Source organism: Triturus cristatus, chromosome 2_2 (genome assembly GCF_964204655.1).
Source record: "Triturus cristatus chromosome 2_2, aTriCri1.1, whole genome shotgun sequence".
In the NCBI taxonomy this organism is placed as follows: domain Eukaryota; kingdom Metazoa; phylum Chordata; class Amphibia; order Caudata; family Salamandridae; genus Triturus; species Triturus cristatus.
Genome location: NC_140582.1, coordinates 924,121,096 through 924,145,891, shown reverse-complemented (window position 1 = coordinate 924,145,891; position 24,796 = coordinate 924,121,096). Strand labels below are relative to the sequence as shown.

Here is a 24,796-nt window from a genome sequence, read left to right as displayed (position 1 = left end):
AGGAACATCATGACGAATTTACAAGAGGTGAAAACTAGGGTTGAAAACAAGCAATTGGTTCAAAAAAGGAACTATGATGGCACTTCTACTCATCATGTTCCTTTCATCAAAGTAAATGATTGGGTTATCATAAAGAAACCTTTTAAAGTGGTCAAAGGTCAATCTAAGTTTACTTTGCCAGTTAAAGTAGAGAAAGTTACCGAATCTTCTGTGTTCTTAGGGAATAAGAGGTGGTGGAACAAAAACAGTGTGGCAAAGGTTTCTGATAATCAAGTTAAGATGTTCAACAAAGTTTATTCCGATGTATATAATGAAGAAGATGATGGGTTTAATTTTGGTCCTGATTTGAATGACAGCTCTAATCTGGATAACATTACTCCCAATCATGGTTTGGATGTCAATCCTGATTTGGATGTCAGTATTGACTCTTCAGATCAAGCCACCTGTTCCATGGGTGAGGTATCTACACGTGATCATCGTGTTTGTAAGATGCCACAAAAGTTTAATGACTATGTAATGTATTGATTATTATTATTGCTTTAGGTTTTGTTGTTTTCGTTTATGGGGGGGGTATGTGGTATTCATTACATAAGCATTAGGTGTTGTTTCTTTAATTAGAATATTCTATGTTAGAATACTGACTAGGTCATGGGCTTGTAGGGTTCTGTGAGGCAGTTATGATTTGACCTGGATCCAGACTAGTCGCTCTTCTAGCATTTCTTGCAACCTGTTATTTAAGCTGTACTGGATATACTTATGGCAATAAACCTATATTGGATTCATCCTAACGTGTGAGTTGGAGTTTGTGTATCGTGGAGCTTACTACACCCACCACTACACACGAGTGATGAAGATCCCCCAATTTGTCCACACAGTGTATTATGGTATGAAACTATGGTATAATGTATCCATGATACCCGAAATGTACTATGTTTCCTCTACACACTATGTACGTCATGTCGATGTTAACTTAATAAAAAGAAAGTTTTAAAAAAAGTATGAGGATGAGAGTCGATCAGCTACAAGATTGTACTGTACAGGACCAGACTTCCAAAAACAGGTGGCCTGAGGTTAAGGCAGGTCAATTTGTATGTGTGAAAATGGTTATACGTTGGGAAAGTGACATTCTGATGTATTGTAAGTGCTCACTATTAGTTGTATATAGCTTGTAATGGATTGTTAGGGGGTAGAACATGGAATGTGGATTAGCGTAGGTGGTTCTAGGGTGACGGTTGGAAGGGACAGTTACTGATATTATGTTCAGGTAGCACGGTTTGCCCCTTTTTATGGGGAACCTGTTGCTCTTAAATAAACCGTCTTCCTATACAGTACACACAGATTTAAATAACCCAGAGTATTTTCGTTTCATCTAGCGCTTAACTAGGAATTTATGTTTCCATTACAGTCATTTAGGATCAGGAGACTTTTAGATACCTCTGAAAGCTGAGTAAGAAAATGCATGCGCAGCACATGTGTATTATGGGAAACGAATATACACACCAACCAAAACTTACTTAAGGCAGAAATAGCAAACATAACACATTACTGTAAGTAACACCGCTCTTCAGACGAACGATAACATACACGTCAAAACACAACTAGCTCCGCCCTTAGAGAAGCCATGTTATTGTCAGGCAGAACGTCACTGTTTTATCTGCATAATTTACGTAGAAATGGTTACACGTTGACAACATGCCTGAAGTTGGCATGGAGGCGGCTAGGACAAAACGCCGTCCAGACGCGCTTGTCTAGTGTCAGCAGAGGCGAGCGCACGTAGTGACAGATCGGCTTGCAGGAGCGTGCGGCAACGCGCCTGTGAAGTTGCTCTTCGGACGGGTTCCGGGAGAGCTCCAACCCTGGGTGGTGGGATGGCGCTAGTAGCGATCTCTGGTGTTCTACGACCGCAGCACTGACCGTTCTCCAGGGCAGATGGCGGAGCGAGCCGCTGAAGGCGGCCAGGAGGCGCGTGCGCTCTCTTTGGCTGATCTCGAGCAGCCCCATTCAGGGCAGCGGGCAACGGTGCCGGGTGGTGCTGTTCGACTACTTAGTGTTGTCTCTCGGGAAGACGATGGCACAGGGGAAGAAGAACCACTGCTGCCTGTGATAGAGTCATCGCCTCTGCCGACGCGGAGAGCTCCAAAGGCCCGGTACAGCTCCAGCTCTGACCGCGAGCAATTGGGAGGTGAGGTTATCCCGTGTTTCCCTGCATGTTCTCCGTGTGCCTCTGTCTGTGCCCCACCCAGAGTGTACCTTTCCTTCTCTTTCCGCTATGTTCCTGTGCCTCATTCCATTTGCTCTCATGAACTGCATCACCAGTTCTTCCCAGGTGTACTCGCGTCCTCCACCCTCACTTTCTCCAGGTGTAACTATACCCTTACTACCCTCCACCCCCCCCCCCCTCTCCCAATCGCATTTCCTCCATTTTTCTTCAGGAGTACCAGTGCCCTTAACCCCCTAGTTTTCTCCAAGTCAGGTGTACGGGTGCCATTCTCCGTCCTACCGATACCCCCACTCCGATTCTCCCAGGGTGTACTTGCGCGCCCCCCCCCCATTTCCTCAGGTGTATCTGTTTCTTCTCTGCCCTCTATCCTCCACAGTTGTATCTGAGTGGCCTCTTTAGACTCTCACAGCGTGTCGCTATTGGCATCTCTCTCAAAAGCGCTTAGAGACCTGCCGGTGATTAGCGCTATACAAAATCAATAAACATAACATATTGCCCCTTCTTCCTAGCTCTTCCTTGTACGTTTTTACAGTTGAACCTTTTTTCACAATATTGCCATATTCTTTTGATCATTGTGAAGGTTGGAGCTCTCCTTAGCCCACAGCCTACCCTAATTATATTATCATTATGAAATGGGAAATGTTCTCCAATGGTAATTAAAGAAGTTTCCTTGTTGTGCAGTGTCTTGCAGTAAGATTATAATCTAGCCTCATCTCTTCCTTGATGGGCACTCCACCAACTTGCTCCAGTTGAACAGCCTTTTTTAACCAGCTGTGGTGATCTACTGTTGTAATCAAAGTGCAGCCACTTTTTCTTAGGAATTCACTCATTGACCAACTGGCTGACGAAAACGTCTCTTAGAAAATTCTGTCAAATGAACTCAATAGCCCGATTATTGGTGGGTTTAGCTACAAACTTCAGTTCAATAATTTGCTGCAAAAGTGGCAGAGGACTTTAGCATAAATGCATTCTTCTGTAAGGACACTTTTTTACAGGATCTGTTAATTAAAAGCTGATCTTTTGCCACGTGATGCCTTGAAGCACAATGGTGACAGAGGTTCCTCGTGTTATTTAAGTAACGTACACACAGATTTACAAATGTTACTCTCCTTGGCGAACACCTCGACACCGCAGACCACCAGTAGACCACACTGAACAGTTTCTTAGTACCTGTTTTGACAGTATGGTCCTCGTGAGCAAGACTGAAAGAAACTTAAACCTCAGACAAGTAAATCTAATAAGTATCACATTTTCCTCTACTGACAAATGTATATTTCACTCTTCTTTTGTTATGATCAAATCACAGCCTTCAGGTTTTTGGGAAAATCACATTGTGCTCCTCCACAGAGGAAGCAAAAATCAAAATATCGTGTGGCCTCCATGCTGTTAAGCAATTTGTTTATGATTTGCTGGAAAACTGCAGACACACCTCACCCCGAAAGGAATGTTGCAACATTGGTATGCCACCTCTGGAATCACAAATGTGCTTTAGAGACTAGTCTTTGTGTAATTTAATCTGAGTGATTTGCTGCTGAGTCTAACTAGTGAACACTCATGCTTCCTGAATCTTTCTTAATACAAGTGTAGACTGGCATCGGCGTTCTGATTTAAAGGATGTGTATTAATGAAGAGCATTAGGTCTTCACTTTTTCTTGCAGGGACTACTGGGAGAAGCACTATGTAGTGCTCACTCATTCAGTCACCCCTGCCTTGCACCGTTCATTCAATATTTCCCTCACTGCCTTCCTTACAGATGAGTATGTTCCCAGTTTTTTGCTTCAGGGGTTGATCTCGAGTCGTCTTTCAACCTGGTCCGACGCTGGACGACCTTCACTGGCCAAGTACTGAATTAGACACACAAATAATTGCTGGCATATTCCTAAAGAAATTCTAACACCTCGTTAGAAATGCTAAATACTTAAGGCTTAGTACAAGGGTCAGATTTAACTGACAGTTTCTGTTCTGACCAATTATAATTCCTTTGGCCACTACATGCACCTTAGTTGTGGCAACGCTTTCTTCAAACTGCAGTATCTAAATAAATTAAAAAAGCCATCAAGTTTTTGGACTCCACGTTTGATCCTGAAGTTATCTTGCTGTCTTTGGCGTGAAAGATGTCATATGTTCTTCCGGTTGTAATAGTAATCCTGGACTCCGCAGCAACCAAGAATATACAGCCTGACCACATTTACTTATACCGTGCTCCTTGGTTGGCTCTCTTCCGCCTGTTGTCCCTACATGGACACTGAGATTTAATGCGTTCCTCTAGGTCTGGCACTCCTTCCTCCACGTCACTTGTGTAAACTCTTGGGGTTGACAGCTTGACAAAATCTGGAGAAGTGCCCCATTTGTCACACTTCCTGCAATGTTTACCTATTGCCGGATGGCGTTTCTATGTTGCAACACACTTGTCTAGTCCGCGGCGGTACATTGTCTTTTTTGCGCTGCTGTTTTTGTTCCTATTCAAGCTGCTGCTTCTCATCTTGGTACTCTTCATTCTCGTGAGGCAGGTTTGCTTAAATTGCAGGTTATTCTGGTTTCTTCGGGATCTTTACATTTTTGTAGAATATTCCACTCGTTTAATAATGATTATCGCGTAACTAAGCAGTCTTGCTTGAAATTTGGCACACACTGCATTGCATGGCTTTGTGATCCTTTCTGCCAGCGTCTGTAAACATGCATGTAGTAGCTAACATTCTTGGTGTAGTAGCCCATGTTTCTACGGATTCCACACTCTTTGGCAGCTAAATGGGAACAAGTCTTTCCATGATGGAATTCAGGGTTGGGCTGATCTATAGGGCAACCAGGCAGTGCCCGATGGGCAGGTCTGACAGGTCAGTGTGTGGGCTGGTTTACTTTTTTGGTTGTTTGTGGGCCTGTCTTATGGTTTACAAGGCATGTTTAATTGTTTATTTCTTTAATATTAAAACAAACCGCTCATCCATGCAGTCTTCCCTACCTTTGCAAAACACTCACGGCATTTCTTTATAAGTTCAAAACTGTCCGAGTTTTAAAGGTGGGCCACGTTTTAAAATTATCTAATTGGCTAATTGGGGGACACTTTTATTTTTGAGGCCCGGGTCTATTTTCTGTCCGACCCGGACGAAAATCATAGGTGCATCAAAATGCATTTCCGTGTGTTTTTTTGATTCAACTCGTACGTCGTAAATCCTCTAATTTCTTTTTTGGAAATCCGTTCATATAGCCTCCCTTTTCAGCTCCACTCTAGTTATACAGTAAGGCCTTCTTTCTGGCCTCCCACTGCAGTGTCATCAATAGCCGCCAAATGCATCTCAAAAGTTTTCACCCGCTGAGACTGCTTTTTGGTTGGGGCACCTGGCGCATTCAAAATGTTGTAGGGATGGCAGATGCTTTAATTACCACTGCCTCGTTTTGGGGTAAAAATTCGTATGGCAGTGGAATCATATTAACAAGCTTTGTTTACTATAACAAGTCTCACTTCAGCCATTAGGCTGTCTAAGTCAGAAAGCTTATTTCGGCGGTTTGGCCCAAAAGCAGTGCTTTTCCACTTATACGCACGTTGGGTGTAGACTTATTTTACATATGCGTTGAACAGTGAAGCACAGCAAGCGCCCCTGGAGTTGGTGTCGCTAGCACACCCCCAGGTGGGCAGCCCTCCTTCGTGCTGCTGCTTGTGAGGGGAGAGCTGACCTGGTCGGCAGACGACCTAATAACAATTGTGTGTCAGGAGGTTAATCAGTGCAAAGATCACGTGGTCTGATGGATGAAAGACAAAGCTTGGCCAAAGATGTGAGCCTAAGGACCAGCACCGCTCTTGAAGCAAAGACTTTTGTCACCGATGGCCAACACGCTAGGGGAAGCAGACAATGACTACTCTAAGCACCAAGGTACAAACACAGGTTTATTAATTGGACATCAGGAGCACCAAACATGGAACATAGTTACGCCAGGAATTCAAACTACTTTCATACCAAATACTTAGCATCTCGTGAAATGTGTAGCAAACCTTTTCACATGATCGGTATGCAGGGAAGGGGACATAGGTAACAACACCAAATTACATAAACTGCTGCCCAACACAGTGTGACACCAGTCCATGTCACAGAATCTGCAGCATATTAAAACTTAATTCCTTTAATTTTTGTGCACTGATTTTATTGGTTTTTAGCATAAATAGTTGTACGCATACGTATTAAAATGTGATGTTACTGGACTTGCCTTAAGGACCATGTCATGTTTTCACAGTCAGTATTGACAGTTGGTCGTACTTTTAAACCACGTAGTTCAACATGGAAACTTGGGTGGGTTGTGTGCTCATCTGGTGAGAAATTCAACAGGATTTACGGTTAAAACCCTTGGTGGTCTGCGGGCCAGGATCACTCTGCCAAGCCCCATAACTATATTTATTTCTCTGCATGATAAGGCAGTTCCCCCTCATGTCTCATATCATTGCCTGTTTATTGTCCAACTCATGCCACCTACCTTTCCGGCATGTTTGGTTGGTCTAACTTAACTTCCCCCATAAATGTCGACAGCACTTTGTCCCACTAGTGACTTCATTGACAACAACACAATCTGGGTTTCTCTTCTGGATGAAGCACCACAATTTTGCTCATAGCCCATCGAGAAGCCTCAGCTGATTTCCATGCTCTTGCCATGGCTCTCTTGATGATAATAGTAGCAAGGCAAAAAATTGCTTTTCTTGCTTTGGCAGTGAAATAGACCCTGTAAGCAGCAGCCCCTGGTACACAGGCCCTTTCTAGCTAGAGTTTCTGCTAAGCTGCCCCCCTCCCCCAAATCGAGTTGTAACACGCCATTCCCACACCATATGGGAGAAAAAGTTTAATTATTTTTGCATCCATGGCATATCGTGTTGATTCTCTCAAGGGTCGGGTAAGCATTTCTAGAAATTGTATGTGGATATTTGAGGGATCTATTACATTCCCTCCCCTCTAATTTCTTCCGTAGAGTTGTCTCCCGCTCAACTTTCAGGTCAATCAATGTGTTTTCTGTCATGTAAGAAGGACATTACAGAACCAGGTTACCGATTTTCCATCTTAGACTATTTTGAACGACTGCTGTAGCACCTCATGTGGCTCTGAGTCTGTGTTGTTGGCCATTCCCCTGTTGTTCACACAGGTAGTTTGTATTTGCTCTGTATAACAGATCTGCTAAGAGCCCATCCTCTTCCATCACTACAGCCAGGGATTTAAGTTAACCTGAGGAGTAATTATCTCCCACCACAGTCAATCTACCCATTGACCAGGCATCTATGCTCCTAGTTCTAATGTATTCGCAGTGACCTGGTAGATCGCAGTGACCTGGTAGAACATGGGCATAAAGCTTGACTGGTACATTTTAAAGTGTACATAATCTTTTCCAACATTTCAGAGTCGCAGGGTATGTTGATTATACATGAATTTGGAACTTATGAACAGCCTAGACTCAGCTCCCTCACCCACTCTGTGCCATGGACCCTAATTTCATATGTGTACACCAACCAAACATCAGGCAGTGTACTTCATTAGTGCCTAAACAAAAGAAAGGTTGAAATTTAAAACCCTCAAGCCGCCCTCTGATACCACAGGCTTCAGTTTACCAAGCATTGCTTTGTGCCTGTCAATGCTCCAGATCAGGTTTGTCCGTAAAGGTCATGGAGATCCGCAATGGTTGGTAGATAAAATATAGTAGCCGTGGGGTCATTCATTTGGGTCAGCGCAATATATGGCCATAACCAAAATGTGTAATATTTTCCAAAATTCAATGTATCCTATCAATGATAGCATGTCAGTACCAAGGTTTGCAGCCCTTGTATTGACATCTCAATTGTAAATTTACACTCATAGATACTTGAAGGAGTGTGGCTCCCAGGTGAAATCAGATTTGTGTAGTTGTGGTGGCCCTTCACCTAAATGTGGGGCAATTGGAAAGACTCTGGTTTTTTTGCCCAGTGACCTTAAGGTCTGATGTTTGTGTAAGCACTAGATTCCCACCCCTCCCAATTGCCCATCCGCCACAAAGAATAGTTTATCTGCATATAGTGAGTTTGTACACCTTTTGCTGTTGGTATGCCTCTCCCAAAGCCCTTGGGTTGGAGTACACTAGCAAGTGGCTTCATCTCCAATGCGCACAGATAGGGAGGGGATGGCGGAGAGGAGGGGGGGGCTTTCCTGTCTTGTGGTTTGATGCACTTCATATGAATGTGCTATTCTGACTATACGCTCGTGGCTTGGGGTATAGGAGGTTGACTAAGAAGGTATAACTCCACCTATCCCCCTGCCTAAAGGTACCTAAGCTAGCTGAACATCTTTTAAAGGTATACTGACATAGCCGTCATGTCTATGAGGTGATGCAAGGTTTCTTTGATCACCTAAATACATGCCTGATATTAAGGGTGGCATACTATTTGGTAATGGGTCCATTGTGGTCTGGGTCGACCAGCATAGGGAATAATTTGGTAACGTATTTTTACGTGATTTTAGAATTTTGTAATCTGAATTCAGCATGGGGAGTGGCATGTAAAAGGCTGTGTTCAGTGTGTCACTAGGATGCTTAGGCAACATGAGTATCAGGCCCTATTTGATTTAAATCTGGGAGTTGTTCTAGGTAGGGCAAGCATGGCAGAGTACATTACAGCCAATGTCTGTGCCAGTTCATTCACGAAGAAGAGAGATATTTCTACTAGCAAGCCATCAGATCCTGGGGGTTTCAATGGACCATGTCCTTAAGTATCCCTTTCACTTTAAACTTTGCAGGACATTTCAGAGGTTCCAACACATTTCGTGGAACACTCCCAATGACTTCTCTGTCCAGATAGGCTTCTGTCAAATTAGGTGGTCTTGAGTCATGTTCCAGGCACAGTCTAATATATTATGTAAAGAACTTGTTGTGGATTTCCTTCTGTGCATACTATGTACACCCAGACACTGTTCTAATTTGTGTTCTGGGTGCCCCCTTCTGCTTGGGTAGGCTAACCATGCAAGGACGCACCTAGTTTTGTTTTCTGCAGAATGCTTTCTCTCTACATATTTTCTGGTTAAGACCGCATAAACTCTCAAGTAGCAAGGCATATCTTTTTCCCTCTGTCTCGAGGTTTTGTTGACAAGAGGGAATGCAAGCCACCTCTTGCTCCAAGCCATGTAGTATTAGTCTATAGCAGCCAGTTCTCATTTTAATCCTTTTCTAACACCCACCAATGCCTTAAAACAATAACTTCCAACTACTATTTTGAATGACTCATTTCCACAACGTGTTTGAGACGCTACTCTCATTTTTGTTGAAATGGTGTTGTATCCTAAAGTGTATCTGACAGGGAAGTCATCTAGTGCTAAGCCCTGCAGTGTCTTGGTAGGTGTGTTTGGAGTCTGCCTGTCCTAAGCTATGTCCAGTATTACTAGTTTATGGTTGTTAAATGTTGTGTCTTATAATTCTGTGTGTTTTATCGAGGGCTGTGGTTGCTGCATGTATGATATATAGTCTAACATGACATTGTATTGTCCACTGAGGAGTAAAAATAATATTTCTAAGTTAGATCTGCATTTGCCTCGATGAGCACATCAACCCCAGTGCACCATCCAAGAGATCAGCCCTTGTGCCCTCCTTTTCTCTACTGTACTGGACAGCTGGGAAAGGAGAGGTCTAATTTTGGGACAAGCACATAGTAACTAGTTGTAGTCTCTGCCCAGGACCACCATGATATAAGGCCATAGAGCTAAGAACTCGGAGGATGGCGAGGAATGTTGAATGGTCAGAGTTGAGAGCAAATTACTGCCTGCTACGATGTCGTACCCATTCAGCCTTGCTTTTACAATAATATACCTGAGATCAGTGCTCCTTTCGCCTATGAGGACTATCTTGTAGTGCGTAACTGGCCTCACCACCTGCATTGCTGTTTTGTTTTCCGCTTTGTGAGTTGTCTTCTGCAGGAATTTTTTCTGTCCCCCCCTATGTCTAAGAGTGTATTTTAAATCACTTGTTGTTTGTGCGCAATCCCCAGACATTCCATTTAAGTAGTGTATACTTGTCCAGACATTCCATTTAAGTAGTGTATACTTGTCCAGTCATCGGAATATCCTAGTGGATATTGGCCATTGAGTCCATGATGGGCGACAATGAGCTGTAGTTCTCATACTTCTATTTGGTTCTGCATGTCCTGTACAACCTCCATCCCGCACCAAGAATCTATCCTCTTCGATCCACTCTAAACTGTCTGTATCTCCGAGCCCCCCTCGATGAAAAGGCAACTGCCTTCCATCCAAACAAATTTGTAAGAAACATGTATCTTGTCACACGTCGTGTGAAAGAGTGTGTGTAGGGGAGGAAGTGCCTTCTATTTTTTTTTTTTTTTTTTTTTTGTCCCTCTGGCTATAAGTATTTCTCCTTACATGTCCGTTTATAGGATCAATTATGTAGATGCTCTAGTCTCCGGAAGACAAATTTTACTATTCGGGTGTTCAGAGGAGGGTCTTATCCTTAACAAATTGGCATATTTCGAGAGCTATACACACATAGAAGAATAGGGGGTCTAGATAGTAGACAGCACTAAGGTTAAGACAAAAGGAATACAGTGTGTGGAAACAATCAAGCCCATATGTTGCTAGAGCAGAGCATGGATAACCATCAAAAATACTCCACCAATGAGACAAATAGTGAGAGCAAAGACACCTCTAATGATCAGTTTTATATCACAAGGTATCCAACTAGAACAGAGGTAAGTCTCTCAATCATAGAGACTGCCTCACTAGTTAAAGGCTCTATTGCTCCCTTGGGTTGATGGAACGGCGTCTTGAAGACACGTGAAAAACTGTGACCACCAGACGAAGTACAAGTGCAGTGCAAAAGAGAGGACTGTGAATTCTAAAAAGTGATTGTGTGAAGAGTCGATGTAATGCGACTCACTCCACACATCACCATTAAAAGAGTGTGACAAGATAACAAGCAGTGCTGACTGGTCACTGCTAAATGAGGGTCAACATGTTTCAGCCTTCAAGGGATTGTAGCCCACGGCTTTCTTCAGGACCTTTATAGATTTATGCTACTGCATTCAATTGATGGACTTCAAAAAGGTGCAATGTGCCCCCACATATGAAAAAATGTGAAACTAAACAAAACCAGAGAAGTAGTAATAAATACAACCTCACGTCGTCCTAATCATCTAGAACACAGGGTATAAGAATCACCTGTGGAGACAGGACAGTTAACACACATGATAATCCAATTCAAAACATAAAGAGTGCTGTCTAAACTCAGGCAAATTAAATAAGTATATCTGGTCAATTACTATAAAGTTAAATTACACAATGCTTACCCAACGTGATCAGGGATTTCACCTCACCTACCCTGGAACCTGGCTCAGGTTAAGGAGGCCCCACTCTAAATCGTGGGTAACAAAGACAAAAAACCTTTTTAGACATGGGAGAGCCAAAATCCATCCCAGTAACTATCTCGCGTTACATTAAACGGAAGATCTCCTCGCTCTTTCATAATAGGCTCTACTCTTCAGCAAAGAATTCGCCACTCCAAACCCAACTCTCGGAAATGGTGCTATTTAAAAAATTTTTTTTACAAAAATTACAAAATGGCATGATGTGGCCATTCTAAATGTCCCAGACTGGCATAGGGATCAATATTTAACTTTTCTTTACAAGCAGATCGCAATTCTGGAAAAAGGAGAGTAGCTACTCGGCTGACTAAATACACTCGTCGAACGCTAATGTTACTGCGAGTGCAAAAGGCGCCTAAAAGCGTCTCATCCAAGTCTGCTGCAATCGAGGAAGACGAAGAAACGACACAGACTTAGTTAGCAGCCCTTACCTGTCCGTCGTTGCCTCAGGATTTCCCAAGCAGGGTGGGAGGCAGCGTACCGGATCAGGAAGTATGTTGAAATACCATGAGTTCAAAGGGCACGCCTCACGCTACGTAACCAAATGGTGCAGAGGGCGCCGTAGAGCGTATTTCAGGACTACAATAAGGTTGTATGCCTCATGGGAAATGTAGTAATCGACTGCAAAAACTACGGCTAGCCGAAGCGCATAAACGATATGAGCGCATTGCCGGTAGCCGTAGGGTGCACTATCAGTACAAAATTGCTGCTGCATTGCTCGACATTTGTCTTTAATACAATCAATTATATAGCTGATCAGGAAGTACCATTACGGGCATTTTCGCATTGCAGGGAAAGGAGGACTCCTATGTACTAGATGCCTCATGGGTGGAGTAATTGGTGCGAAAACAGCCAGCGCCTCTAAGTAACCTGAAGCTGCATTCAGTCGAGCCACTGTTTGTGAAACATAGCCACACAAATATAACGGTTGTAAATCTGGAAGCACACTATAGATGTTAAACATCACCTAGTGTCATGAGTGACACAGTGTCTATGCTGTATCCAATGGTTACAGTCGCTTATTATGTATTCTGTTGTACTCTATACATACTGGTGTGTAACAGGAGTTTATAATTTAGTTTTTTTGTTTTTTAGTTTTTTGTGTTCGTTTATTTGTTTCCAGCTTATAATCCTGTATAACGCTCTCACAGTGCTAAGAGTTAGGCAACTAAGGGAAAATCGTAGGCTTATACAACATAAGTTGTATTAGTAAGCTACATGTGTTGTCAACGCTGGCTCAGGGTACACTAAGGAGTCTTAACCTCATAGTTTTAGTAAACTCATACCTAAGGATGTCCTGCGACTGCTTCCCTCGGTGGAGTTCGACCCGGAGCGGGACTTTTTAGTCTCCTTCGATGTCGAATCTCTATATACATCTATCCCCCAAGATGAAACGTTGGATACAATATGCTCCATTCTAGAGGCGACTGATTTGCAGTCTATTACACCTGTACCTTTCATCATGACCGTGGCCAGAATGGCAATGAAAGAAAATTTTTTCAAGTTTGAGAATACCATCTATCTGCAAACGTCAGGGACCAGCATGGGCAGCGTTTTCGCGCCCAGCTTAGCGAATTTGTACGTTCATGCTTTTGAGCAAGAACATGTCCTGTCTCCCACCAACCCCTTCTTTTCATCAATCCGCTTATGGAAGCGGTATATTGATGATGTTTTGGTGGTGTGGAGAGGAGATCAACAGTCCATTGGCCACTTCCATCAGTGGCTAAACACACGTAATGACTTCCTGAAGTTCACGGTTGAAGTAAACAAGAGCCGCTTGGCTTTTCTGGACCTATCCATTTTTGTAACCTCTGAAGGTTTGGAAAGTGAATTATTTCGCAAACCCATGGCACGCAATTCGCTGTTGCGATATGACAGTCAGCGCCCTAAGGGATTATTTGCCCTATGGCCAGTTTCTTAGGGTGCGGAGGAACTGTTCTACAACAGAGGGTTTTGCCAAACATGCCAACCTCCTAACCAAGCAACTTATGGAGAGACAATATCCACGCAAGCTGGTCAAACGGTCCCTTAAAAGGGCTTCAAACAATAATCGGGAAGCACTGTTGGAACCACCAGTACCTAAGCCACCTTTGGAACGTCTGACCCTGGTCAGTATTTTCTGCACATTATCCAATGATATTAAGAAAAGCATCAAAAAACATTGGCGAATTTTGAACAGCTGCAAGGAGAAGATTGCCATGCCGCTCTTTGCCTTTAAAAGATCAGGCAATATAAAGGATCGTTTGGTCCATACACGACCACCGGGTGGCCTTATCAGACCACTGGGAACTTTATGGGATCTACCGGCGGTAACAGGACACCACCCCTGTGGGGTGTGCTCGGTGTGTCCACAAACTACTAACAGTTCCTCAGTAGATATTGGGACCGACAGACCTTGGATGCAGACTCACTTTACCAACTGCAATAGCAGCAATGTCATCTATTTACTCACATGTCCTTGTCAAATTAGGTATGTGGGTATGACCACTCGTAAGGTGAGGCTACGCATGTTAGAGCACAAGAGCACTTTCAGGTGCCGCAAGTTGAACACGAGACTTACTAGGCACTTTGCAGAAGTCAATCATACTGCAGAAGAGTTCCACTGGACAATACTGGAGAAACCAAAGATTCCACAACACATCAGCGATGTCTCTAGGTACTTATTTACCAAAGAACAAAAATGGATCCACAGGCTCTGTTGTGACACCTTGGGACTAAATGATGACATTCCCTGGACCAGCATTTATCCTTAGGTATGAGTTTACTTAAAACTATGAGGTTAAGACTCCTTAGTGTACCCTGAGCCAGCGTTGATAACACATGTAGCTTACTAATACAACTTATGATGTATAAGCCTAGGATTTTCCCTTAGTTGCCTAACTCTTAGCACTGTGAGAGCGTTATACAGGATTATAAGCTGGAAACAAATAAACGAACACAAAAAACTAAAAAACAAAAAAACTAAATTATAAACTCCTGTTACACACCAGTATGTATAGAGTACAACAGAATACATAATAAGCGATTGTAGCCATTGGATACAGCATAGACACTGTGTCACTCATGACTAGGTGATGTTTAACATCTATAGTGTGCTTCCAGATTTACAACTGTTATATTTGTGTGGCTATGTTTCACAAACAGTGGCTCGACTGAATGCAGCTTCAGGTTACTTAGAGGCGCTGGCTCTTTTCGCACTAATTACTCCACCCATGAGGCATCTAGTACATAGGAGTCCTCCTTTCCCTGCAATGCGAAAATGACCATAATGGTACTTCCTGATCAGCTATATAATTGATTGTATTAAAGACAAATGTCGGGCAATGCAGCAGCAATTTTGTACTGATAGTGCACCCTACGGCTACCGGCAATGCGCTCATATCGTTTATGCGCTTCGGCTAGCCGTAGTTTTTGCAGTCGATTACTACATTTCCCATGAGGCATACAACCTTATTGTAGTCCTGAAATACGCTCTACGGCGCCCTCCGCACTGTTTGGTTACGTAGCGTGAGGCGTGCCCTTTGAACTCATGGTATTTCAACATACTTCCTGATCCGGTACGCTGCCTCCCACCCTGCTTGGGAAATCCTGGGGCAACGACGAACAGGTAAGGGCTGCTAACTAAGTCTGTGTTTCTTCGTCTTCCTCAATTGCAGCAGACTTGGATGAGACTCTTTTAGGCGCCTTTTGCACTCGCAGTAACATTAGCGTTTGACGAGTGTATTTAGTCAGCCGAGTAGCTACTCTCCTTTTTCCAGAATTGCGATCTGCTTGTAAAGAAAAGTTAAATATTGATCCCTATGCCAGTCTGGGACATTTATAATGGCCACATCATGCCATTTTGTAATTTTTGTAAAAATATTTTTTTAAATAGCACCATTTCCGAGAGTTGGGTTTGGAGTGGGGAATTCTTTGCTGAAGAGTAGAGCCTATTATGAAAGAGCGAGGAGATCTTCCGTTTAATGTAACGTGAGATAGTTACTGGGATGGATTTTGGCTCTCCCATGTCTAAAAAGGTTTTTTGTCTTTGTTACCCACGATTTAGAGTGGGGCCTCCTTAACCTGAGTCAGGTTCCAGGGTAGGTGAGGTGAAATCCCTGATCACGTTGGGTAAGCATTGTGTAATTTAACTTTATAGTAATTGACCAGGTATACTTATTTATTTTGCCTGAGTTTAGACAGCACTCTTTATGTTTTGAATTGGATTATCATGTGTGTCAACTGTCCTGTCTCCACAGGTGATTCTTACACCCTGTGTTCTTGAGGATTAGGACGACGTGAGGTTGTATTTATTACTACTTCTCTGGTTTTGTTTAGTTTCACATTTTTTCATATGTGGGGGCACATTGCACCTTTTTGAAGTCCATCAATTGAATGCAGTAGCATAAATCTATAAAGGTCCTGAAGAAAGCCGTGGGCTACAATCCCTTGAAGGCTGAAACATGTCGACCCTCATTTAGCAGTGACCAGTCAGCACTACTTGTTATCTTGTCACACTCTTTTAATGGTGATGTGTGGAGTGAGTCGCATTACATCGACTCTTCACACAATCACTTTTTAGAATTCACAGTCCTCTCTTTTGCACTGCACTTGTACTTCGTCTGGTGGTCACAGTTTTTCACGTGTCTTCAAGACGCCGTTCCATCAACCCAAGGGAGCAATAGAGCCTTTAACTAGTGAGGCAGTCTCTATGATTGAGAGACTTACCTCTGTTCTAGTTGGATACCATGTGATATAAAACTGATCGAGAGGTGTCTTTGCTCTCACTATTTGTCTCATTGGTTGAGTATTTTTGATGGTTATCCATGCTCTGCTCTAGCAACATATGGGCTTGATTGTTTCCACACACTGTATTCCTTTTGTCTTAACCTTAGTGCTGTCTACTATCTAGACCCCCTATTCTTCTATGTGTGTATAGTTTGTTTTTGGGGATTAGAATTTGGGTAGGTCTTTAAAAATCTTTTCCCTTAGACCCTTTTCTCCAGCTGGTAGTGTTGATATTTTGAGAGCTGTCATGCATGACTTTTCTGTCTTGGCCTTGATCTGACTCCCTGAATGCCGTTTTGCCATGTCTGATTTTTCTGCAGGGTGGGATGATGTCTGGTGCTTGCAGTCCCTTCCCATTTTTATAAGCCTTCATCTAGCCTTTTGCTTCCTTTGGATTGGTGAAGGATGTCTTGTTTCCAAACAACACCTTCAGCTATGCAAGGAACACCAGCATGTATTTGACCCCCCCCATCCTACATAGGTGATTTTTGGTTGTCATAAAAAGATTTTATTTTTTATTGAACTTCTTCTGTGTATTCTTGGAAGATCAGGCTGTGCTGTTCTGGACCCCCCCCTGCATTATTGCACCCCTGTCACTGTAGTGGAGCAGGTGTAGCCCCACTGTTAGGGTTTGGGGGATGGTAGATAATCTCAGCAGTGGTTGATGGGCCGGAACCCGTTGGGCTCTTTCTAATGTATGGACCTTGGAGAATCCCTGAGCAGCCACCACAGTTGCCAACCAGTTCTCCATATCATTATGCTATACTCGTTCAGGTAGTCCCACAGTAAATATGTTGTTGTACATGTTAAAGTGTTAAACATCTTCCTCTCTATGTTCATGGATCACTGTCTCTTAGTTGGAGAATTTGCTTCTGAGCCTTTGTTTGTCCTCTGGTAACTGAGTGTGTCTCTCATCTCTTTGACTCTGTCTGCCAACTTTGATTATCTGACAATATCAGTCATAACTGTGTTAATCTTAATTTCCAGTGCTGCTTTGGTGGAGAAGATGGCTTCAAGGGTCATGCCCAATTTATTGGGGACTGGGTGTTGTGGTATTCAGTCATCATTTGTCAGTTTCGATGTAGGCCTCAGGTGGAAGGCTGGTTATCTTCAGCTGTAGTCCCAGGGTGGTCTCCCAAGTCTTCAAAAACCTTTGATTTCCCATTGCAGGGGTACGTTTCTGTGCTGTCTCTCCCCTATAATTTCCGCTCGACCAAAGGAAGGAGGCCTCTGCCCACTGTCCCTTACAACTGCAAGAATCCCCAGCAAGGTGATCTTTGTCACAAGTGTCTGCTGCTTTGCAGTATTGGGTGGTGGCTTCAAGTGCAGAGGGCCAAGTGTGCACCTGTGGGGATTCTCCCTGCATTCCAATCTCCAGCGACAAATTTTGTGGCAGCTCAGGCACAAGTCTTTGCTCCTAGTGAAGTCTCAATACTTCAGTTCCTCTCGCTACTAGTGCTGCATATGGAACCCATGTCCATCTACCCCCAAAGATTTGGGTGTGTATCGAACTGACTTGCCTATCGTTTGCTTTGATGTACTCCCTTCCCCTGCCACCCTCCTCCCCAGATTTGAGTGACCGGCATAATCATGCCAGCTGCAGGTTAGCGGTAGCCTGCTCCTTCAGCGCCATGTGCAGCTTGGGCTACTTCTGTGCTGCTCTGACCTTTTCAGGGGTTTACTCCTTTTTGCCACTGCATGGCTTTCACCAAAGACTGAGGCTCTTTAAGCGGTGCTCACTAAACACCCTCCACCGCGCCACGTCGCCCTAGATGGACGGGCACTGTATTTTGTGTTGAACAATGAGTACACCCTATTTCCTGGGTCCTCTTAGTCAGCCTTGTAGACCTTTCATGCTGCAGAACCTTGGTGTCTTCCGCTGCCTCCATAGTTGGGTGGCCTCCCTACAGTCCCACACAATTACTGCTCCATACCACACACAAAGCAGCGTTCTGCAGTCTGGTCTCTATGAAGTGTCTCCTGTACTCATGCCTACTGCACACCCCACAACGAGCCTAGATTTAGGGCTGCATGGGTCTTTAAAGATTACGCCGACTATCGATTTTGTCTGTGCCTTCGTGCCCCTCAAAGTCAGATCGAATTAATACTGTACATTAATCTTTTTGATTTAAGATTAATCTCCAGTACCAACCAGAATATATATTTTGAAGTATTGATTTTTAGTGAAACAAATTATTATTTAAATGGCACAGCCACATGGCTTATCCTGGTATCGTTTGGGACTGGATATACATCTCAACTGAATGTATTTGAACTTGACTATATCATGTGAAACCTAGACACTGGTCCTATTTCAAAAACAGGTACAAAAAGGTCCTGATCTTTCATATCTCTTCGGTTGTCTAGAATAAATGTATCCTAGTTGGACCTGGTACCGAAGTATGCATGCAGTACTGGAAGCTCTCTAAAGCTCAAACTCCTCCTCCCCTCCCCCCCCCCTCCTTTTAAATTTATCCTACCAAAGACCTGGGTCAATATATTGATTATGCAGATGAAGGCTTGCTGTCTCTGTTCATCCTTTTAATCCTGTTAGTTGCCTCCAACACTTTGACTCAAGGTCTTTTGCTGGCTTACCTGCAGTTTGTCACTTATAACGGGTTCTCTGAAGTTTGACCGATGTGTCCTTCAAAGGTTTATTCACTTCATTTAACATCAATAGCCGACTCCCTATGAACCTCCCAAGAATCTGAAGTTTGACTTAAAGCTGGTATGCAAAAAAACACAAATATATTCATATTTGTGGGTTCAGCAGAGTTTCACCACGTTATTGAAGTACCTCCAGTTGCTGGCTGAAAGAAAAGGGGGTGGGGGGGGATTGGGGGATTTTGACCTAAAACCTGTTTCCTCCAAACCTTAGGTGCTATTCCATCTCTTAAAATATCTTGTAGCCTTGCCTGTCTGGCACTCATTGAATCGACTTTTACGAGCAAAGTCAGAAAGATTGGGAATTGGTGGGTATCGGGCTTGTGTCTTCATGACCATATTGCAGTGTTTGTTACAAGGTGCTCCTTAAGTTGCAGGCTCGCCAGAAAATGCTTCTTTTGGCCCTCAGGACCACCATCTGGTGCTTTGTGCAGCTTCCCAAATTTAGAGATGAAGTAGATGCAGACTGTTGAAAATGGGTCTCATATCCTTGTGTTTGGCTTCTATACAATGTCCCAGTATATATTTTGAAATAGTCCTGTGACAAACGAGCATCTTCCGTGCCCGGGCCTGACAAACCTTAATGAAAAGAAATTTGTTTTCTTTCATATAGAAAACTTGGTTCTTACGAAGGAGCTCAGTGATTCATCCTGCAGCCCATGCATTCACATGTTGACAGAACATTTGCAATATAGGCCATCATGTTGTGGAATCTCTAAAGATATGTCTTGTGTTATTTTTTATATTATTTTTTATAAATAAATACTTAAAACCGAATTGTGATGTTAATGTGCAGTGACCTGCTTTACCACCGATCTCCATACTTGGCATACCATCTAAATGAGATTCAATTTGGCACAGCAATTCTCCTGTGCAGTGTATAAATAATCAGAATGTTAAGCTCTTGATAACTATATTCTTAGCACCTATAGCTGTTGTGTAATCTATAGACATGAGCACTATTTATTCTAACAAACAATAGCATCTTGGTCTTAGTAATTTAAAAAAAAAAAAAAAAAAAAATTTAATTTTATTGTTATTTGGATACTGGTCATGAGTGAAGTTAATGTTGTAATTTTATAAGTGTAGTGATTTTGAGCTGTGGAGCCTGCAGTCTGCCGAGAGACCTTGCAACAGTGCTGATTTATTTTCCCTGTGCCACAGGACAACGTTGCTTAGAAGTTATTATTTCAGTCTAAATTTAAAGATGTTTAAAAAAAAAAAAAAAAAAAAAATGAATTGAAAAATATTATGTAGTTGTAGTCTAAAATCCAAACATTGCAGGTTTTAAAATTGATTGACTCAATTAGACTACTGTAAGAAATTGGATTATTTATTGGGGCATCCCAAGGACTAATCACAACTATTTTCAGGATGAACCCTTACAGTCAATAAATAAACCTGAGCTCAACCCCCTGGTAGCTATGGTGCAGGGCAGGCAGGTTGGACTTAAAGCAATGTGTAAAATATTTATGCTGTACCAAAACTGTATTCGAGTTGAATGGAACACAATAAAAGTTCCTGAAATAATAAAAAAAAAATTAATAATAAACACAATGACAAAAATCCAGTAATGCAAATTTGAGATTTTATCTCCTGACTTTAGTCCTTTAAGTACGACTCCACCACAGGAGTACACTTTTATAAAGTCCCTATCACCTCAGGGGAGGCACTTAGAGACTCGCAGGGTGCCAGAAAGAAGTCAAATAGCAGGGGGCACTCTGTTTTCCAGATTCAGGCACTGTGCCAATGATGGTCAACAAGCTGTGGTTATTGAACGCTAGCAAGCTGTATTACATACTTACCTCAGTTTGTAACAACAACCCGGGTGCATTATGAACATAGTAGGTTTGCACCGGGTCATGTGACCATTGTGGGTTAAAAGTGTAAGTTCACCTAATGAAAGATTCACCTCACCTGTGAGCAAGGCCAGTAATAACGACAAACGCGTAAGGAGATGTCCTGCTACCCATGCAATGCAATAAAGTCGGTGATTTGTACGTTGGGCTATATAGATAGAGAGATATATATATATAACTACCTCTTTGCCAAATTTAAAGTAATTCTGTTCAGCCGTTTGGGCTGTACCTTGGACTAAAGGTCCCTATGGAAAATTGCATGGGAAAAATGCGTTTTGGGACCCCCCTTTTTTCTCAGCCCCCGCTTGATGAATCCCCCCCGAGACTTTCAGGGTACAAGCGGAGCGCCCCACCTATTTTGAAAATTTCGCGAGGATTCGTCAATCGGCGCCAAAGTTATTCCAAATAGAATGTTGCGGATTTCCTATGGAAACACGGTCCTAACTATCTACTGGCGACCGCCAGTAGATAAAAAAAAAAAAAAAAAAAAAAAATATATATATATATATATATATATATATATATATATATATATATATATATTCAGCCAGTCAAAATAACCCTTTTTGACAGATCAACTCATCTCTTTTAATTATTTGAGCCATTCCTACGTAGGCCTTATTGCCCATAAGGCAACGTTCCTAGTATTGAAAAGTAGGCTATATAGAAATTTAATGTTATACATGTCCTTAGAATGAAAGCACCCAAAAAGCTACTTCACTGCAACAAGGAAATCGGTGGGTTGCATTATTACATTTAATAATGTCAATTTCTGTTAGGAAACAGCTAGAAAATAAAGAGATATTTTACTTGTAATTGATAATCCAAATCAATGGCAAAGTTGTTTTTTTTTATTTTTCATTATTAAGGAAAAGCTATTTTTAGAAAGTTATCTTTTCCATGTCTACAGCCTATGAAGGCCCATTTACATTGGGCCACGTCTTGCCCTCCCCCATACTTATTTTCCTTTTGCTTACCATTCTGACATGTATGGCACTACTGTCTGTCATGACTCGGGCTGTGATTTTTCTTTGTTCCTTGTTGTAAATGCCAATAAAGACAAATTAAAAAAAGTAATCCTGGGATTGAACTTGGCTCAGCATCCAACTCCGGTGAGGGTGGAAAAAGCTTTACTATCGTTTTTTAGGTCTCGCCTAGCTATTGCGTTTACGCAATTGCTATGCCAGACTCTAGTAAGAGGGGCATTTCAAAGTGCTCCCAAAAGTGGATTGCATGGCGAGCACGCGCACAATCACGTGCATCGTGCCACCATGCAATCCACTTTTGGGAAGCGCTTCAGCCCACTGGCGCGTGCACCTACTTCAAAGGGTCCGCTCCCCACGCCTGGAATGCGCTCCCCCGCCCCTTGCCGCTTCAAAGCCCGCGTTTAGCGAGATTAAAGTGACACTTCAATCTGGGCGTGAGACTGACGTACAGCAGCGCACGGGGAGCTCGAGCCCACGGGAAGACACACGCTACTTTTGTCTTCCTTGTTTAAAATGTATTGCTATTATCAACAACAAAAGGATGGTAATAAAACTAGTCTGCCTATAAATTAGAGCTCTCTGTAAACATTATCAGTCCCCGTCATTCCACAAGCAGGAGTGCCCTACATAACTCACAGCACAGCTCCGGCTAGCGGTGGCATAGAATCAATGCACCGGGTGTTACCACAGCCTTTGGACGCCTGAACCCATGGGAAGGAACATCGCACGTGCCGCTCCTGTGATGTATATACTCAATGCATGTGTGTATTATCACAGCCTCATCACGGGCCTGAGGGCGAGGGTCAGAGCATGGGTAATGCCACAGCGCCATGAATTGTTATCGGCTCTCCGTGAGCTAAACCTGAATGCACGCTCAGCTTCCGTGTTGCGGGTTCTGTTGGCGCATGCGCACCAAGCTGTCCACGTAACGCGTTCGCGCTACGGCAAGAGATTCTCAATGTAGTAGGGCATCAAACCCTGCGGGGAAAGTCGCTGGAACGGATACCGGCGATGGTATATCCAAAGAGAGCAGAACACTTGTGTAGGCATACTTCTATAGTCCTCTAGGAAGTCTTCGAAGTGGCAAGCCCCGCATTCTAGGTGGGCGGAGCTTAAGTAGGCCAATCCCGTTGCTCCCCCAGCATCATGGGAGAAGTAGTTATTTTCCCCCAGACTCATGTGAAAGATAGTTCTGGTCTCCTCACATTCATACCTTACGTCGTGTGCCTCCTCTAGAGCGCCCCTTCACCCTATCCTTGACATAACCACACACACACATAACCACACACACATATAACCAACCACACACAACACCCACACACTGTTTTTTGGGCTGACAGCATAAATACGCTGTCACCAAACACTATGAACACCTCGGGAAAGTTTGGGAAGTCACCCCCAACTTTGAAACCACTTGCTGTTACAGAGTGTGCTGTACACATGGCAATACCTTGACACAGCAGACTGTTGCAAGGGATGCTTTGAGCCTCGGAGGCTGACAGACCTCAGTCTGTGCATTAGTTCACCCGGTCTTGGTGCTGCATGAAAACAGGGTGCCCACTGTCCAGCATGAAGTGAGACATTGTGATCGCGGCTGGAGATGCTATTTAGCAATCTGCTTAGAACATTGTGGTTCATTTATGGCATTAAACATAAAGGAGCACTTGCAACGCTGATAACATGGATTTTATTTTGAGTAGTGACTAAAACTTTAAAAAAGCCTGCAGTACTGAAACAAGCATTTGCAATGCAATAGGTCTCCCATTTGCAAAAGTTTAAGCTATTGGCATTGTTCATGACAATGCCTTTTTAAATCTATTTTATAAAACAAACACATAAATAAATGCCATTATCATTTACAAAGCCAATAGCTAGTGTTGCATTATTATTAGCAATGCCAACTGCTCACACTTTTATAATGCGAGACCTATTGCATTGCAAATGCTTGTTAGGTGTTGCAAGGTAACGAACTCTGGGCAGTACCTGATATGAAGAACGTGAGGTCCAGCTTGGTGAATAGTTTATAAATGAGCCTCTAAATTATACACCGAGCCTTAAATGCTTAGATTTACATGCTGTTATGAGCAATAGACAGTTCTTAAGGTTTCTGACTGAGATACAAATCCAGTTAAGAGATTTCCCAGAAAAGTAGGCAAATGAAATGTCCTAGCTCTGAACAGAAGTGCTGTTGTTGCATTTTGGATTACTTTAAGTTTTTTGGAAGAAAGGCCAAAATAAAGTACATTTCTGTAGCTTGCTCAAACACGACTAAGGATTGCATTTTCTGGTGCAGTGGGTAACTCTTGGTTTAACAATTCTAGTTTTACAGACTTAGAAGCATGCAGTGCCTGAAATCGTGGTGTATGACTGCAGGTGCTGACAAATCAACAAGTTATGTTTTGATTTGTATAGCGTATTAATCACCAAGAGGATCCTCAAGTGCTTGGGCAGGTGTATAGGTGTGTGGTCTCCAAGGTGCTTATGCGAAGAGCCAGGTCTTCAGCTACTTGTGAAGTTCAAGAAATGAGGAAGAGTCTCTGAAGTGTGGAGGGAGGTCGTTCCATGTCTTGGGTGCAATTCAGGAGAATGAGCTACCTCCAGTTTTGCTTTTGTGGATGAGACGAGTGTGTGAGTTAGGCATTAGCGGCTGCTACCAATCGGGTGTGCTGGGGTGGCGAGGCTGGGGGAGGGGGGTCGTAACGGAACGAAATAACAACAAAAAAAACTCTTAGCTGGGCCAGACCTGCCACCTATTCTCCATTCTCTTCTTCCTGTCTCCGCCGGCTGCAGAAAGGATAGGGAAGCACCCATGCTCCCCATAGCCAATCACAACGCTGCAATGAAGCGTTGTGATTGGTCTGAGGGTCAAACTAGAGTGCTCAGACTTGGAGGCTTTGCATGTTCTTCACCAGGCTGTGTATAGCACGCCTTGTGG

At 43.1% G+C, this 24,796-nt stretch overlaps 1 protein-coding gene across 1 annotated transcript in view; it reads left to right on the top strand.

The window, feature by feature from the left end:
* Positions 1-1,746: 1,746 nt before the first annotated feature.
* The window catches only part of PI4K2B (phosphatidylinositol 4-kinase type 2 beta), a 337,341-nt gene continuing 314,291 nt past the window's right edge, over positions 1,747-24,796 (top strand). The window contains exon 1 of the mRNA XM_085642320.1: positions 1,747-2,182. Within this exon, the coding sequence (XP_085498446.1) occupies positions 1,930-2,182 (253 nt within the window). The 5' untranslated portion in view covers positions 1,747-1,929. The remainder of the gene's footprint in view (positions 2,183-24,796) is intronic.